Genomic DNA, 18,474 nt, shown 5'->3' on the forward strand with positions numbered 1-18,474 from the left:
ACACCCCTTCAAGTAAAGTGTTACCAAATGACCCTACATTTAAAAACAAGGCGGGCCTTTATTTGAGCGACGGAATGCTAGATAACACCATAGCGCGCTTCTTTCGAATGAGTTATTTTTGAGTGATTCTTTTGAACCGTTTGCCTTTAAAAACCATAAACTTCGGCATGTGACGAAATCTGTATAATCTTTAAAAATATACGAAAACATTGTGGTAAACATCAGAATTTAACTAAAACGTATTTTGGCTGATTCTTGATGACGACTGAACGAGTGAATTTTTGGAGAACGAACTGGTTCATTGTAAAGAATCATTCGAACCGATTCACCGACATTAAACTTGCCTAGTGCTAGTGTCTCTGACATGAGTGAGCACTAGCAGAAAGTTTCAGAGTGAGTGAGTGAGTAGAGGATATGGGAGGAGTTGACGTCTCCTGAAAACACCTCGAGCACTGTTGCTCTCTCTGAAATGTTACTTACTGTAACCGACTCAGTGCGGTGGGAATGTTTACTAGCGAGACTGTCACTTTTACAAACATGAGCAGAAGACTCGTTTAGTTTTGTCCTTCGTCACTACCGATATCTTTAACGCCCTGTTTGGGATTTATTTGGAATATTTGGAGACGTGAAGCCATTGTCTAGATGGAAGAAGAGAAGCCGCTAGTGACTGGCAGCATTAACCGGGGCTCGGGTGATTATGGATCTCATGATAATGGTCAACTTGATCAACATGAAGAATCGCCAGGATCAAGACGACTATCCTATTCAGCTACTGACGACTCGTACCGTGTGCTCGAGGGTACGTATGCATTTAGTAATCAGACTGTCCTGAGACAAGTGTCCCGACTTACTTTTCCATAACCTTGTTCTGCGCTCTTGTAGTTTATTCTGTTTCGTTTTCCTCACTTTTATTTAATAAAAGTGTAAAAGCTTATCCTCCGTCTTTCTGGTGTCATATTCACCTCTACTTGGTTTCTGTCTTTGCTGTTAGACAAACACACCATTGTCTTCTTATTGGCTCTGCAGTTCATCTACTTTAAATAGTGATGTCCGGTTCGCGAACGAATCGTTCGATTTAACCGGTTCTTCTTAGTGAACATAAACCGTAATGGATTATACATAGTAAGTGGAGCATAGTTTCTGCGCTGATGAAGACTAATTTATTGACGTCATAACTGTAAAACATCCTAGTTTGCAGATCTCTGCCTGTATATGTGTTGATGCTTTAGATACAAAAATCCAAATTGTAAGAAACGTATCAGATTATAATGATGTTTTAATTGACTGATGTTATGATTACTGACTTTATATTTGAATGTGTTAAGCCCGCGATAGACTTAACGCCATTACATCATCGCCAATGACGTCATTATGTCGAGCGTAAAAGAACCGGTGAACCGGTTTTTTCAACCGGTTTATTGAATCGAACTGTCCGAAAGAACCGGTTCGCGGAAAAGAACCGAACTTCCCATCACTAACTTTAACTTCACAGCCTATGTTGTTACTGCTTTCTTGCATGATGTACCAAATTACAAGTGGAGATAGTTAGACATACCGAAAATGTATTTTTATTGTTTAAAGTTAATTTAATACTTGCCAAATAATATGTTTCACAATTTTAGCAGAAACTTGGGGCAACTAAAGGTGTTTTGGGTGGATGTGTGAAAATCTTGTCCATACTTGTTATAAAAATACAAAATTCAAACATTATGTCAAGGTAATCTGAATATTAAGCGGACAAGTTTATGTTTTAGTCTGTGATTTTGGCATATTTAGAAAAAGGTTTTATTTGGTAACATTAGTTAGCTAAATTAGTTATCATTAACTAACAGTTAGCAGTACTTCTACAGCATTTATTCATCTTAGTTCATTATAATCTCAACATTTATGAAAAAATTTTTAAGATCAAAAGTTGTATCTGTTAACAACAAACATGAACATTGACTTTTTTAAATTAGCATCAATAAAGGTTAATAAATGCTATGAAAATATATTGCTGTTAGTATATACAGGTGCATCTCAATAAATTAGAATGTCGTGGAAAAGTTCATTTATTTCAGTAATTCAACTCAAATTGTGAAACTCGTGTATTAAATAAATTGAATGCACACAGACTGAAGTAGTTTAAGTAATCAATTCCAATGGACAACATCAAGTCTCACTCCTACATTTTTTGTCATTCAAGAAGCCTCTTTACTTGGATATATGTCACAGTAAGGAAGAAAAGGTCATTTTTCCTTTAATATTCTAACTCATCCTACCTCATCTTCCTATACCTAGTGGAAATATGTTAACACCGAAAAGAAAACTAAAATTCCAAAGCCATTTCATATAGTTCTTTAAGCTTTAGTCGCAGAATCTTGTTGTTGGATTGGATCAGACATGTTGTCAGTTATCACAGAAAGGTTAGACTTGTCTCTTAATTTGTAAAATCAAATACAATTCACATTCTAGAGGGTTTACAAGCAGAAGTATTCCTTTAATTTTTGTTACAGTACTTGTATTCATTTTTCCTTACAAAAACATTAGTTTTTGGAGCTGTTAAGTTGTCCATGTCATCCTTGTGTGGTGTGATTACTGTTCTAGGCAGAAGAACTGCTACAGTAATTATGCATTACCAGAATAGTTCCTGTGGTTGAAATGTAAACAGTATTTACATCATGTCCCTTTCTGGTATCCTTGCAGGGTTAGAAATTAAAACCCGCCAAATGTGGGTGAAAATCACCCATGCTGGGTATAACACATATCAACACTCTAGTCAATTTGGTGGGATGTGATTTATAAATTTATCATTTTACATTCCATCATTATCAGAGCCCTTCCCATAAAAGCAGCCTCCAACATTACCAAAACAAAGTGAAAAGAGGGTTGCACATTGGACGAGACAAACATCCTGTCATGACACAGTGAGCCACTCACATAGTTTCCCATGGAATTACATTAACAACAGTTTGGGAGAAATATATGTACATACTGATTTCACCCTAGTCTGGTAGATGTATTGTGCATTTTTCAGTAATAAGTATGTTTTTTTTTTTGGGCTTGAGTAATGTCTTCATATAGAGAATTATATCAGAGCAAACTGTTTCTTTCCATTAGCCTTTTGTGTGACCAGTTTACTGTCTTACGGAGCACTTGGAGACATGAGGCCACTTTTTCAACCCGCTCTCACTTCCTAGGGGTCCGATAAATGCCACATGTCCAAGACTTTTGTGTGTCATAATATAAACACCAAAGCTTGTTTTTTTGCAATGCGCCGTAAGGGTTTAATTAAAAAAAAACATTTGTCATCAATATACTGATAAGAATTTTACATTCATTAAATCATTTACAGACGCCTTGGGAGTGAAAACAGGTTGGCATTTTTTTTATGGAGATCAGTGGAAGAAAGGCTTTGATTCTCAGTACGCTGACTTTTGTGAAGAAGCATTTTATCAATTTTTGAAATGACACCCTGTCCGCTAATCTTCAGTGTGTTTAACATTAAACATTGATTTTGGAGTAAGCTTTATTTGGAAATTAAATGCTGTCACAGAGATTTTGATAATCCAGTTTATGTGCAATATATTTGTTTTGGTTATTAGAAGTTCTAAATGGCCAATAACTTAATTTGCCTAGTGAGTGAAAAAGTTCATTTAAAACCCTGTGTATGTGTGTGTGTATCATGCAGAAGTTACTGTGTTTACTGACTTTATGTGGTCATGACAAGACACACGTCACATGTATTGTGACAGTTATTTTCTTGACAGCATGACACATATTGTATTGCATTGGACAGACAACATTCCTGTAATTATATTGACCTATAGCCTTTAGATGCTTATGTGGTATGTTTCTCTCTGTCAATATCAGATTTGTTATTGGATCTGCTTTCCCACACTCTCTTTCTTGAAGGGGTCTGGGGTTCACTATTGCTGTTGTACTGGCCCTAGCCTTCATTGAGACACCCTCCTCTCTGACCTACACCTCGGACATTCGTTTCAAACCCAAGCCCTGGGAGCCACCCTGTGGACTGACGGAGGGGATTGAGGTGGTCTGCCTTTGTATCTTCATCCTAGATTTCACTGTGAAGGTAGGAATCTAAAAATATATTCAGTTGACTGTTGGGATAGCATTCAATGGATAGTTCACCCAAAATTACTGTCATTATTTGTCATTCAAACCTGTATGACTTTCTTTCTTTCTTTTGTGGAATACAATGTCCAAGCTGCTCTTTTCCATTTTTGGTGAACTATCCCTTTAACAGTTAAACTGACCTATCTGACCATTTGTTTTGTAATGTTTAGGTGGCTAAAATATTAAGGAACATATTTATATTGTTTGTTTTGCAGAGTTATCTGATAGGATGGGAGGAGTTTCGTATGAACAAATGGCTGATTGGTTATATAGTAGTGATTACAGCATCAGTTATTGATTGGATGTTGAGTGTTAGCATGGCGTGCAATGAGGTGAGTTCATGAAAACTATTACAGAGCTGCTTATTTATTGTGCCTCTTTACACTATAACATAACTATCACATAACAATATTTACACTAAAAAATGGTGTGTAACATTTTAACTGAGAAATTGTTAGTAAATTTCACAAATAATTACAAAGAAATGGCAAGTAATGCATTAAATTAAACTGAAGATTGAAATAGTATTAAGTTAAATGTGACAATAAAGCAATAAATTAATAAACCATTCTTCAATATGACATAAATATACCTCTTTATGTAGTTTCTTGAATTTATATATCGAAAGTCCCCACATGTGATCTGCCCAACACTATTGTCAAAATAAAATGTTCTTATAATGCATAAAACGGCAAGTAAAATTTTATTATGAATAAAGTGCAGTTAAATTTTTTAGCTAAAAATGTTTTCGTTTAACTACATTTTAAACATGATAAAACATTTTTTTTATATATATATACAGTATATATATATATGTATATGTCAACCTGTTGTTATTTTTATTTTTGAATCGATACATTGATAATTGATTTCTTTATTTTATTTTTAATGAGCACTTACAGTCCTTCATACACTTAAAGGTATAGTTAACCCATATATGAAAGCTCATAATTTACTTGCCCTCATTTGAAGAACAGACCAAAATTTAAGTTGTATTTTAAATCTTGGCCTCCGTTGTCACTCGAATCTCATTTGCATAAGCACATCAAATATGACCTGAGGGAAATGAAATGTTCATTTTTGGACAGTCTATTCCTTCATAATCTTAAATAAGTAAATACTGAGCATGTCTCAGTCAGCTGTCAGCTTCAGGTCCGTTGATTGTAACGTTGCCCTGTCATTCTGTCCCACAGAATTTAAGAGTCAGGAGACTAATTCGACCATTTTTCCTCTTGCAAAACTCCTCCCTGATGAAGAAAACTCTAAAATGTATCAAAAAGACTCTTCCAGAAATAGCAAGGTAATAACAGAATCTCTGTGAAAAAGTTTTTTTTCCCTTAACAGTCTGCATTTAATTCCTTATTTTCACTTCTCAATGTGTGTGCAGTTCCATTCTAATATTATAATTTAAAAATTATGACAATAAACATTGACCAGAAGTGTTCTCTCTGTTTTTCTCTTTTTCTGTTTCAGTGTTATCCTGCTTTTGGCATTACACCTCTGCTTATTCACCATGATTGGAATGCTGATCTTTTCCAAATCAGATGTAAGAAGTGATCACATCTCTATCATATAATTTCTATCAGTGCTTATATGGGCCCACTTTTTGATTTAAACAAACCCCTATCCCCAGATACTACATTTTGCCACAAAACTCATCCCTAGAATTTGTGCATTGGACATGAATGATACCTCAGTGCAGTTTGCTGTTAATTTTCTAAGCAATTAGACTGAAGATATTCACTGGGCAGACAATAAAATGGTCAAAAAACTTCTAAAGACTTGTGTTAAAGGTGGAACCTGAGTCATATCTAGAGATCCACAACACTCTGGCATGCTGGCAACGATTTTTGCATGGGCAAGCAACACTTACATTTTCTTCAAAAAAAGTACAAATATAGTAATCAAGGTTTGTGTGGGTCTTTAAAAGTCTTAATTTGCCACAATTTAAGGCCTTAGAAAGTCTTAAATAAGAGCAGAAAGTCTAAAATTTATCAAGTCAATGGCATTAAATGTTACATGCATTGCAAAAGTGAATATCTTCCTCCGTATATTTGTTTTCCAATACAAATATCTAAATATCCTCAAATCAAGATTGAAAAATGTAACAAAATTGAGTGAGTTTATGCTTAAAACCAGAACAAATATCAGTGGGGTATGAAAACTTGTTTTCCCTTTGAATTAACTAGATTTTTTTCTGAGCCCTTTGGCAGATATTGTTCATGTTTTAATCAAACTCACTTCATTTAGATCAATTTCAGGCTTCTTATGTCATTTTGCTCCTCTAGTAAATGTATCTCGACTTAAGAGTTTTTAGACATTTTACACAAAATTACTTTGGAAGAAAATCATTTCAAATCAATTTGAAGTGTGATCAGAAGGTAAAGTAAAAGCTTTTTTTCTCCATATACTAGTGGTTGGAAGGAGAGCTATTCAAGCCACAAGTTTGTGTGTGTGTGTGTAAAAAAATGTTACTAATACAACTCATTGTGTGCTCTCTAGACATTTACATTAAGAAAGCATATTGACTTATTGTCTTCTCTTTAGTTTGTTCCTTAAATTTTCTTTATTTGTTCTTAAAATGGTCTTAAATAGTCTTAAATTTACCATCATAAAACCTGCAGAAACCCTTAGTAATGTACTAAGGGCCAGATTTACTAAACAAGACAAATTAGTGCGAGAGCGCAGTTCCAAAATATTTCACTAAAGATGGGAGTGGAAAGTTCTGCATGTGATTTACTGACAATGCGTAAATTAAAGAACACAGATGCAACATCTCATTTCTATAATAACCAATGCAATTTTCCAAGATCAGCACATATTAGCGTAAGGTTGCAAACAAGCAGAGCAAATTAAAAATAACGTGGCTTAGCATGCAATATGTTCTGATAATGCCTTCCTCTGGCATTCCAAATAAATTAATATGAGTGGAAAAAATTCTTTACTTTTTACCATGTGCAATCACAGCCATGTCAAGCGCAAAATAGGTTAAGAATTGCTACAGTTGACTGAATAGATGTGTTTCTGTAGGACCCTAAGAAGAATGGAGAATGGGAAACCTACTTCAAAAACCTGCCAAAGTCCCTGTCTTCTCTGCTAGTGCTGCTAACAACAGCCAATAACCCTGACGGTACGTCTTCATTTGACTGTTAATGTTGTTAAAGTCTCTCATGAGGTGCAAATCTCTGAATGACTCAGTAAAGTTTTAAATGGTCAGTGACACAGATGACATTTTGGCACTGCTGTGTCGAATTCTCAGTCATCTCTGGCTCATTGCAGTAGAGGGTATGAGTCATTAGCATTAACCACATGACATGTTTTGTGACTTGTCACAACGTTCTGTTAAACTTTCACAGGTATCTGTATTTGTTTCAAATGTGAAACGTCCTACAATGGCCTACAACGTATCTTGTAGTCTGTGTTTCTTTACAACATGTCTTCCTCTCTCAACAGTCATGATTCCAGCATACTCTCTGAACCGTGGCTATTCTATATTTTTTATACTCTTTAGTGTGTTTGGTAAGTTTTTATGGCAGATCAGATCAGTCACACACACACACACACACACACACACACACACACACACATATATATATATATATATATATATATATATATACATATACATACACACACATACATGCATACATACACTACTGGTCAAAACTTTGGAATAATATAAGATTTTGTTAATATTTCAGAAAGAAGTCTCTGAAAACTAAACTTTTCTATTACAGGAATAAATTGCATCAAATTTGCATTAAGTTTACATGTATTTAAAAAATGTTTACTGTATTTTTTATCAGCTTTGGTGAGCATAAGAGCCTTCTTTTCAAAAAACTTTTGACTCGTAGTGTATATTTACACACACTGCAGTTAATATTATTTGCATTCAAAACTTTCAACCTGCATTAAACACTTTACTTTTTTTTTTTTCCCCTTTCTGTCAGGAACGTATTTGTTAATGAATCTAATGACGGCTATTATTTATAACCAGTTCAGGGGATATTTACTGGTGAGTGAAAGTGACTTACATTAGATATTGTTTTAGGAATTTGGTGCTTGTTTGCCAAAGGAATAGTTCAGCAATCTATATTCTGCTATTATTTCCAAACTCATATGTGACCCTGGACCACAAAACCAGTCTTAAGCCGCTGGGGTATATTTGTAGCAATAGCCAAAAATACATTGTATGGGTCAAATTTTTTATTTTTTTTTATGCCAAAAATCAGTAGGACATTAAGTAAAGATCATGTTCCATGAAGATATTTTGTAAATTTCCTACTGTAAATATATCAAAACTTAATTTTTGATTAGTAATATACATTGCTAAGAACTTCGTTTGGACAATTTTAAAGGCGATTTCTCAATATTTTGATTTTTTGCACCCTCAGATTCCAGATTTTCAAATAGTTGTATCTTGGCCAAATATTGTTCTATCATAACAAACCATACATCAATGGAAAGCTTATTTATTCAGCTTTCATATGATGTATAAATCTCAATTTCAAAAAATTGACCCTTATGACCCTTTTTTTTCTCCATGGAGCACAGAATGTCTTTTATAATTTCCAAGCATCTCTTTTCCATACAACAAAACTGACCAGAGGCCATCAAGCTCCAAAAAGAACAAAAAAAGGACAATTAAGGTTTTCTGTATGACTACATATGATGCACTGTTTTTCAAGTCTTCTTAAGACATACCATATTTTTTATTGTATGGAAAAGTGTCGCGTTACCATTCTTCAAAAATTCCTCATGTGTTTTGTGAAGTTATACATGTTTGTGACAAAATAAGGGTCAGTAAATGGTGATTTTAGGTAAACTGTTCCTGTAATTATTGAAGTTATCATCTGTGTGTTTAGATGTCGGTTCAGACGTCTATAATCAGGAGGCGTCTGGGTATTCGGGCTGCTTTCGAGGTGCTGTGCTGTCCAGGCCGAGGGCACACTAGCACTCAGTCTGAAGGCCATGTGTAAGATCCAGTCCTCTCCAACATTGTAGTCTTTCTTCCTTATAGCAAGTATTCACTCTTATTCACGACTCTGATGTGGTGTTTTATGCCTTGTCACATGACTTTTCCTGTTGCTGCTCAGGGAGCGAGTGGCGGTGAACATGTTTCTTCAGGTCATGGATAGAGTCCACATGAAGTCTTACTGCAGACAGGCTATCATTAAGGTCAATACAGATTGCAGAATAGTTTCTTAAAGTAAAACGTGTGTGCCATGGTTGATTGTTCGACCTGTCTTTTGTTTCCTCCAGGCTGCTCAGCAGTTCCCAGATGGCTTCATTAATGGCGAGGCCTTCCAGAGGCTTTTTAATGAGCTGGATAAGGATTTTATGAAAGAGGTTTGATCGTCTACATTTGTGGATCAGTTTACATTACAGTCTGAATTCAGGAAGTCACTCTTTTTGAACAATTTGTAGAAGTCAGATAAAATAGTATTAGAATTATTAGGATATGCTGCATAGCAGCAGGGTTGGGCAAGTTGAGAATTGGTTCTCTTGTATTTTATGAGTTAGAATTTGAATCAGAATGACACAAAGAGAATTAGCTGTATGGCAATTCACAGAAACTCAACACAGTCACAAAATGAGGAACTTAAAGGGTTAGTTCACCCAAAAATGAAAATTCTGTCATTATCGTCGCCATACGCTCGCATCATGATACTGTCGTGAACGCGCGTCCAATGTGACACAGTAGAGACGAAAATGTGGAATAAAGTAGTTATTTTTTGTTTTCTTTGCACAAAAAAGTATTCTCGTAGCTTCGTAACTTTCCAGTTGAACCACTGATGTCACACGGACTACTTTTGTCGATCATCTTGGTACTTTTCTGGACCTTGAACGTGGTAGTTACCTTGCTGTCTATGGGAGGGTCAGAGAGCCCTCAGATTTAATCAAAAATATCTTAAATTGTGTTCCGAAGATGAACGAAGGTCTTATGGGTTTCGAACAAAACGAGGGCGAGTAATTAATGACAGGTTTTTCATTTTTGGGTGAACTAACCCTTTAATTAGTCCAATACAACAACAAAACAGGCAAGAATAGATAACTGTTTAAAGTTTGCATCTTGTAAGTTTGCTTCATTTTGTTTAGCTCCTTTTAAATAAATACAATTAATAGAGCATTCTTGAAAATAATGTGTTCTTCAACCATGGTCCAAACAAATTAGTTAAATTATTATAGTAAATAAAATAATGTATAATAATACATAATATGATAAATTAATAAATTATTATTAAATTGATTTATTATTGAATATAATGTGTATAATTAAATTAATATAAATTGTGTAGAAAATTCTTTTGTAAACATTGAATATTAATACCATATTATTTTTCAGGAAATGCCCCATGTTATGTGTTTCATCATGTTAATTGGTGATTAATCTTGAAAATGGAGTGTAATATTAAACTACACTTACAGCAGACTTTCTTTGATTTTCATTTACATTTGATTTTACTTCCTTAGGTTCAAATTTAAGGAGTTGAACTGGAATTTTAAGTCACTTTCAATTTAATTCTGAATTTATCTTTGGTGTCAACAGATGCATTGACTGTTCTGTTTTTGTCTTTTCCCTGAAGCATCCACCAAAACCAGAGTACAGTTCTCCTGTCCTACAGCTTATCCAGTGTATCTACAGTCACTTTTATATTACTGTACTGGGGAACGTTGTTGCTCTGGCTAATGTCATCTGTATCTGTGTAAGAAACCTTATTTCCTTTGACTTGCTTTTATTATCACATACATCACCCTACATGAAGAACATTGCATACATTTCCAGAATTCAGTAGATTAAAACAGGGTTTTCCAAATTGGTTGTTCACCACCTAGTGGTTCATGATGGAGCTGCAAGGGGCTCTTGAGATAGAAATGCCAAATTAAATGGAATTGAATTGAAATACATACGTTTTAATATTAAATAATCAAGTGTTACACTTAACTCTTACACAAACAAGTCATTAAATGTAAATTTAAATTTAAACACTGACCACAGATTATACTTTATACAAATCAGTGAAATCCACAAATGTAAAAGTGCTCATACCATAAAAACTTACAATTCATATAATTAAAAATTAGTTTAATAATTGTATTATTTGAAAAAAAATAGAGCATTATTTGAAATCAAATCAGAAAATTATTTGAATAATTTAGTTCACAAAAATAGATCGCAAAGTCTATGTTGAGCGCATGTTTCTAGTTTTATTGCGAAATGGTGCCATCTTGTGGATAGCATATGCAAAAAACAAACCGTGTACTGAGTAGTTGTTTCGAATCTTTGAATCTTGAAGTTCACCTTTGATATTTGTTATTGTTTTTCTGCAGACTATCTTGGTTCTGAATTCAGAGAAATCTGCCTCAGAGAAAAATAACTTCTATATGGAGGTGACCGTTTCATGCACTGAAAAAAAATTATGTTGCTGTAATAATATAATTTCATATAGAAATATTAGTGGTTGGTTTGTTTGTAAAACTAAATTGTGTTCAATCCTTTGGCTGGATTTTAAAAATGCCCTGGTGTTTTTTCAGCAATAGTTGATATAGGTGTTTTCTGAATTTTGAGTGGTTCTATAAATATTAATGTAAATATATTTTCTGTCTTTTAGATCCTCAACTGTATTTTCATCCTGTACTATTTAATAGAGATGCTGCTGAAAATAGTGGCTTTTGGTTGGAGAGGTTACCTGTCTTACAGGAATAACATTTTTGATGGATTCCTCACTGTTCTTCTTCTGGTAACATTTCCTGTCTTTTTTTTTTGTAATTTAATGCTATTTAAAATGATCATAAGGAATTCTGCAGCATGCATAGTTGTTTAGGTGGTGAAGGCAATAATTGGAGATGCATTGTGTTTTTCTTTTATTCTCAACAGGCAATTCAGATTGCCATATTCATCACGTACAGGATTCCATATGAGGACGTGTGAGTGTACTCAATTTGAAGATCAAATCACCTGATCTCTTCTCCAAATGCTTCAATGTGATGTTTTACTCTTATCTTAACAGGGATCTGGTTCCACGACATGTGATGGCTTTGTGGGAGATGGTGCGACTGGTCAACATGTTGATTGTTTTCCGTTTCCTCAGGATAATTCCAGAAATCAAGGTTGGTGATGGGCTCCTCACATTAATCACCACATTAATCTCCTAAATGCACACAAGGTGCAATGATACTACAGCTGTGCTAAACATACCGGCACCATTGGAATTTTTTTTTTTTTTTTCAAATTGTTTCTTGCAGGTCACCATTAAAATTGAAAGGTTTGCAGTGCACCAAAATAAAAAAAGATTGCAAAATGCAAAATAAACTTTTTAGCCACCAAAAAATATAAATGGCCTGGACAATTTTGGCACCATTTATTTAAAATATGGTCCGATTTAAAATTACTCTCTGATTTAAAATTACTTCTTCCAACTGTTGTTTTCAGCTCTCTTCATGGCATTTAGGGGTATTTTGATCTGGACTCATTGCTTGCCACTTCAGAACAGTGCAGTATTTTAATTCCAACCAATAATTATCCTCCTGGAAGGCCCATGACTTTCAACAGACACACAGCATAATTGGTCAGATAGATCGGTAGATAGATAGATAGATAGATAGATAGATTTCCATTCTGAGTTTTTTTTCTTCAGGCCTTTGTCTCTTACTGGTTTGCTTTTCTTGCTTTTTTGGTGCTAATAACTTGCTGACTGTACGTTATTTCTTACATATTTAAAAACAATTCACTGGAGCCAGTATTTTTTCACATAATTGGCATAATTGGTCATACCGTAAAGAGCACTAATACATGCTTAAAGTCTTTTTTTTTGTGTGCACCCTTTAGTTGATGGCCGTGGTGGCCAGCACTCTTGTGGACCTGGTGAAAAACTTGCGGGCATTTGCTGGCATTCTATTGGTGAGTGAACAGACTCCGTTTACTAGCAGTTTTATCATTGATAATGAGGTTGGTCTCTCTTCACTTGTACATTTCTCTGATGCAGGTGGTGTACTATGTGTTTGCAGTTCTTGGTACCTGGCTTTTCCAGGGAGCTATAACCCCTCCATCAAACATGAGGTACTGTTCATCAACTGCACATTTAACAGGAAACATAAAAATACAGTAAAAACTATTGTGAGATAATCTTACAATTTAAAAAGAACTGTTTTCTTTTTTAATGTAATTTTAAAATGTAATGTATTCCAGTGATTCCATTACTGTAGTCTTCAGTGTCACATTATCCTTCAGAAATCAAATCATTATTATCATATATGCTCAAGAAACATTTCTTATTATTTCCATAGTTTTTAGAGCCTCTTCTCTCTATATATGCTCTCCTTTCAGTCTAATATCCGACTCCAGCACAGAGAACAAAACGGGGGGTCCCTTCAGCATGGATTGTGGCACTTTTGAACAGCTGGAGTACTGGCCAAACAACTTTGATGATTTTGCTGTAAGTTGCACAGAGGTCTCTGGGAACTTGGTTTTTAACAAGTTCCCAGAATGCTATAATAAGCACGTATGAGGAATAAGTAGTCAGTGGATTTGACCAAATTTGCTAGGTTTATAGTATTACATTGTGTTTTCAGATTTGTTTTTATTTCAATACTATTTTCACATTTGAAAGTGACAATTGAAATTTTATTCACGACTATATTTCTGTTTTGTTTTTATATATTTTAAGTTTAGGCCAACATAAAATGAAGGAAAACTGTTTTTTGATCTCACAAATAAATGTAACTGTCATATTTTTCCAGTCCTCTCTGGTTCTGCTCTATAACATCATGGTGGTGAATAACTGGCACGTTTTCACGGACGCATACACCAGATACACTACGGAGTAAGCTAGACACCCTACACACACACACACACCCTGTGTCTGTCTTTAACACTTTTGCTTTAACTGAACAGAGTTTTGTCAATTTGTACCCATAATTCTTCCATGTCAGGTGGTCCTTGGTGTATTTTGTGGCCTGGTGGTTGACATCTTCAGTCATGTGGGTCAACCTATTTGTGGCACTCATTTTGGAGGTATGTATATTGTTTGGTGAAAATAACTCAAAACTGACCATATTTACATTATTAATACACATTCCTAGTCTTAATGTGAATTACACAGTGCACATTATTCCAAAAGGAAAAAAAAAATGTACTCCTATTTTTATGACAGAAATCTGATCTGAACAAATTATCAATAGCATGATTTTTTCCCCCCAAACCAGTAAAGCACATACCCTGCCCCACAGCTGATTGTAAAGATTTCATTGGTCACAGTGCTGATTGCCTATACAACACTGAAACCAATACTAACCCCTAACCTTAATTACAGTAGTAGCACATCCTGTTAGTTAGCATTACTGTTTGTCATGATCAGATCATGAACTGAATCAATAAATTCGGACCTTTTCTTGATAGAGCAGTAAATTTGTTTCTAAGCATGCTAGTTAACCCTGTTTTTTTTTCTTCTTCTCTCCTTTGTTCAGAACTTCACCTATAAGTGGGACCGCAGTAACGCTCTCTCTGTTGAGGATGTGGAGAGAATTGCCTATCAAAGCACTGTACAGCTTATTTTCAGGTATGTTTTACTGGCCGTTAGTTCTAAAAATAGCAAAAATTTCCACTTTAAAATGAATCGGTGAGAATCAATAGAATTGGACCAATAGAACCGTTTCAGATTTGATTGTTAAATATTTTGTGAACACCATCAAGTTGTCAGTCCTGTCAGAATGTTTGTCTGACAGTGGTGATAATTAGGGATGCACCGATACCACTTTTTCCAGTACTCGCCCAATACCGATACTTTTATTTTTGGTACTTGCCGATACCAATATTTTTATTGCATTTGTAAATTTTTAAAATATTGGGTACAGAAACCAAAATAGTATGTATAATGTTAGTTGGTTAACTTCATTTATCAAATAGATTCAGTCAAACCTAAATTTATTCAGACACCTTCAACATTACTCACATTATCACAGTTTACAGTTGGTAGTCCACTGTATGAAGAAATTTTGTGTATAATTTGTCACAGTTTACTTTATTTTGCTATCCTCATTTACATAAATGAACTATAGTGTCCTGCACCCACTAGTCAAAAAAATATAAAAAATGATATCTGGTCTCTGAATAATTTTTGGCTTGACTGTATATCCTTTGGTTATTTTCACACTTAATTATGCCCATTAAAATGTATTTTACAACAAAGATCACACAACAGAAGTGCGCGCGCTCTCTCTCTCTCTCTCTCTCTCTCTCTCTCCCTACCGTTAAGTAACTTGTGCATTTTTTTACTTACTTGTTTTTGACGTATCCGACCAAACTACAAGCTTTCCATTGATGTCTGTGAGAAAGGTATATTCATTCGACAAGCTCGCGCATCTGCGCCGCCGCGCGCTCAATCCACTCAGCGTGCTTTGCTTGATCGTGCAGCCCTAGTCAATACTGAATGTTTAACATTATATTCGTTGCATACATATACTTCGTAGACATCCTTAATCTCTAATAACTCCATTCTGCTGTCTGTTGTTCTGTTGTCAGTGTTTCTTTGTTTGAATATGGCACTTATCACATGCTGTGTGGTATCGGCGTTTGGTATCGGGGCAATTTAATGAGTACGAGTACGAGTACAGGAGCTCAGTATCGGGCCCGATACTGCATCCCTAATGATAATTCAAGAGATGGAGCTGAAAACAAATTTGAAATGAAGTGAATTGAAGTGAATGCTTGTTTTGTCAATACAAATACACAGTACACTTTCTTTTTGAATCTCACAGTGTTGATCTGTATTGAGTTATATGGAAGGAAAAACTATTTTTGTAGACAAAATGGAAGAATGAATGAATGGTAATGGAATGAATACATGTTAAACTAATTATTACAAAACACTTGGTATTTAAGCATTTATTTCTGCAGTCCTATAGCCTGTCAGTGATTTATAGTTTTATTTTGAATGTAATGTGATGTCTTGTATAGTGGTCGACCGATATATCGCCAAGGCCGATATATCGGCCGATATCTGCCATTTTTCAAATATCGGCATTGGCCAATAAGTTTTTCTGTTTGGCCCTATGGTCCGTGCGAATTGAATACGGACAGGAGGAGAGTTCAGCTTCACTGGAGACGCGCTATCGACAAACTCGTGACTGATTTCAAATTATGCTGCGCTTTATACATTTGCCCACTGTCATATTCATGTCATTTTCACTGTGTTTTGTATGTAAAATGAGTGTTACCTTGGCTTTATTTGAAAAAATATGATTCCCAATGCACATAAACTTCCCAGAATACTGAGTGCCCTGTTGGTTAGAGTGTTTACTGTTGGTTAAGTATGTTTATTTTACACGTTTATTTTTTAATCCATTTTCAAATGATTTCAAATTTCTTAAATATGAATTAAAATCAATAAAATTATATCGGCTTTATATTGGCCATCGGCCACCCTGCTTTCCAAGATATCGGCATCGGTATCGGCTGTCAAAAAACCCATATCAGTCGACCACTAGTCTTGTATGTGATATTATGGGAACAAGCGAGTATACCTTAGCTCCAATACTTGACAGAATTTGCCTGAGGCTCCTCTGCTCAGTATTTCAGGCTGCGTTCTGCTCTTTCCTCACAGCTTTCCCTCACATTCCTCTCTGATTAAGGAAGGGTAATGATTTAAGTTTATCCTGCTGTTTATCACTCCTCACGATCGACTACAAATCTTAATTTCCTAATATATAGTATTTCTGCAATACATTTATTTATTTCTGTCATTTTGCTGGATCAACATCCTTTGTTGGTCCTGGAACAACATTCCTATCCAACAATCATGTGCCAAACTAGGGGTGACCGATATGGCAAAAATATAATATCCAGGATATCTGCTGAATTTATCTATCTGCCAGATTTAACACTGTATAAGAACTGCACATAATAATAATAATAATAATGTCTATACAGAACAAACCCATATAATCTCAAAATAAATCATAAATTTCAGATTATTTTACCTAATTCAATAGGTTGCAGTACACATGCAATGACTTAGATTTGCAGTTACCCTGTTTTGCTAATATTAAATTGGTTTATGTACCAGTACATAAATAGATATGAATTGGAGGTCAATATGGGATTTTACTGATATGATGATAATGTTTTTAATAGAGCCAAAAAAAAAAGATTGTGCTGAAACTAGTAAAATTATTTATATTGATAGATTAAATAATGTTATTAGTCTTTCCTTCCTGTGGCTGGGTGGCCCAGAGTGAACTTTATGCATTACGCAGTACTTTTAATTGTAAACAAGCCCTACATGACTTTTATTTTGAAATGACTACAATTTACTGAAATGAAATGAAAATGAAAAATTCTGTCATCATTTACTTGCTGTACTCTCAAGTTGTTCCAAACCTGTACATGTTTCTTCCTGTTTCTTTTCTATTGAACACACACACACACACACACACAAAGATATTTTAAAGAATGCTGATAACCAAACAGTTGACGGTATCCACTGACTTTCATAGTATGGAAAAAAATAAATAAATACTATGGCTACCGTCAACTGATTGATTATCAACATTCTGCAAAATATCAAGAAGAAATTAACCCTTACAGACTTAGAACAAGTGGAAAGTGAGTAAATGATGAGAGAGAAATTATAGTTTGGTTTAAATATCAGATTTTTTTTCTGTTCTTTTGCCCATCCTCCGTCTTCAGAGAGCACGTCCAAGAGCCGACAGAAGAAGAGTTACTAGCTCAACTACAACAACATCCTCATCTGCACCTCTCCTGGTGACCCTAAACTCATCCCCCCTCACCTCCACCTCACGGGACGTCTTTAATACATAATTACACCAAAACACCCAGAATCCTTCAGGACTCCATCACGTCTGTGTAGGCCTTATGTTTACATATCCATCCATTTTGGAGGGCCTGTTTCCCATTATAGGATCTGTGTTGCTTCAGGTCGGCCTGGGAAGGGATGTATGTGTTTTTAACAGAGCGTCACACTGTTTGGAGGAACTTCAATTTATAAAGAGGCTTTAGCTCAAGTCACTCCTGCTGCTGAAGTCCCAGAGTTTTTGTTGTATGCTCAAGACAACCTGTAAATTTCAGTAGTGTTCATGATGAAGTATCAGTACCAAAGTTTTTGATTTACGCGAATGTCTGGAAGGAATTCAATCTTTGAGTTCTTTTTTTTTTTTTGAGAAACCAAACACATTTTTGTCCTGCATTTTATGATATCAATATTTGTATTTATTTTTGTAAGCCTGTTACAATAAAAAAAAAAAAAGAAACAATCTATAGATTGTTTTAAAAATAATGGAAACAAAGGGACATAACTCATTGCTGTGTTAAATATTTTTTGCTGTGTTTTATTAATTTGT

At 34.8% G+C, this 18,474-nt stretch overlaps 1 protein-coding gene across 1 annotated transcript; it reads left to right on the forward strand.

The window, feature by feature from the left end:
• Positions 1-642: 642 nt before the first annotated feature.
• tpcn2 (two pore segment channel 2) lies at positions 643-18,379 on the forward strand. Its single transcript, XM_016484009.1, has 23 exons — positions 643-803; positions 3,895-4,072; positions 4,332-4,448; positions 5,310-5,416; positions 5,590-5,662; positions 7,147-7,246; positions 7,570-7,635; positions 8,067-8,131; positions 8,982-9,091; positions 9,213-9,294; positions 9,379-9,465; positions 10,704-10,823; positions 11,449-11,508; positions 11,730-11,858; positions 11,996-12,045; positions 12,129-12,228; positions 12,947-13,018; positions 13,104-13,177; positions 13,445-13,553; positions 13,858-13,940; positions 14,050-14,131; positions 14,584-14,675; positions 17,804-18,379. Exons 1-23 carry the CDS (start codon positions 643-645, stop codon positions 17,880-17,882), a joined length of 2,196 nt encoding a protein of 731 aa, XP_016339495.1. The 3' UTR covers positions 17,883-18,379.
• The last annotated feature ends 95 nt before the right edge of the window (positions 18,380-18,474 follow it).

The sequence above is a fragment of the Sinocyclocheilus anshuiensis genome, unplaced genomic scaffold (assembly GCF_001515605.1).
Source record: "Sinocyclocheilus anshuiensis isolate Anshui unplaced genomic scaffold, SAMN03320099.WGS_v1.1 scaffold773, whole genome shotgun sequence".
In the NCBI taxonomy this organism is placed as follows: Eukaryota; Metazoa; Chordata; class Actinopteri; order Cypriniformes; family Cyprinidae; genus Sinocyclocheilus; species Sinocyclocheilus anshuiensis.

Bases quoted from the DNA above. Each gene is read 5' to 3' on its own strand.
- tpcn2 (XM_016484009.1), top strand. From the start codon at position 643: ATGGAAGAAGAGAAGCCGCTAGTGACTGGCAGCATTAACCGGGGCTCG. The intron at 11,859-11,995 runs GTAACATTTCCT...TATTCTCAACAG, and splicing joins TCCTCACTGTTCTTCTTCTG to GCAATTCAGATTGCCATATT. The intron at 13,554-13,857 runs GTAAGTTGCACA...ATATTTTTCCAG, and splicing joins ACAACTTTGATGATTTTGCT to TCCTCTCTGGTTCTGCTCTA.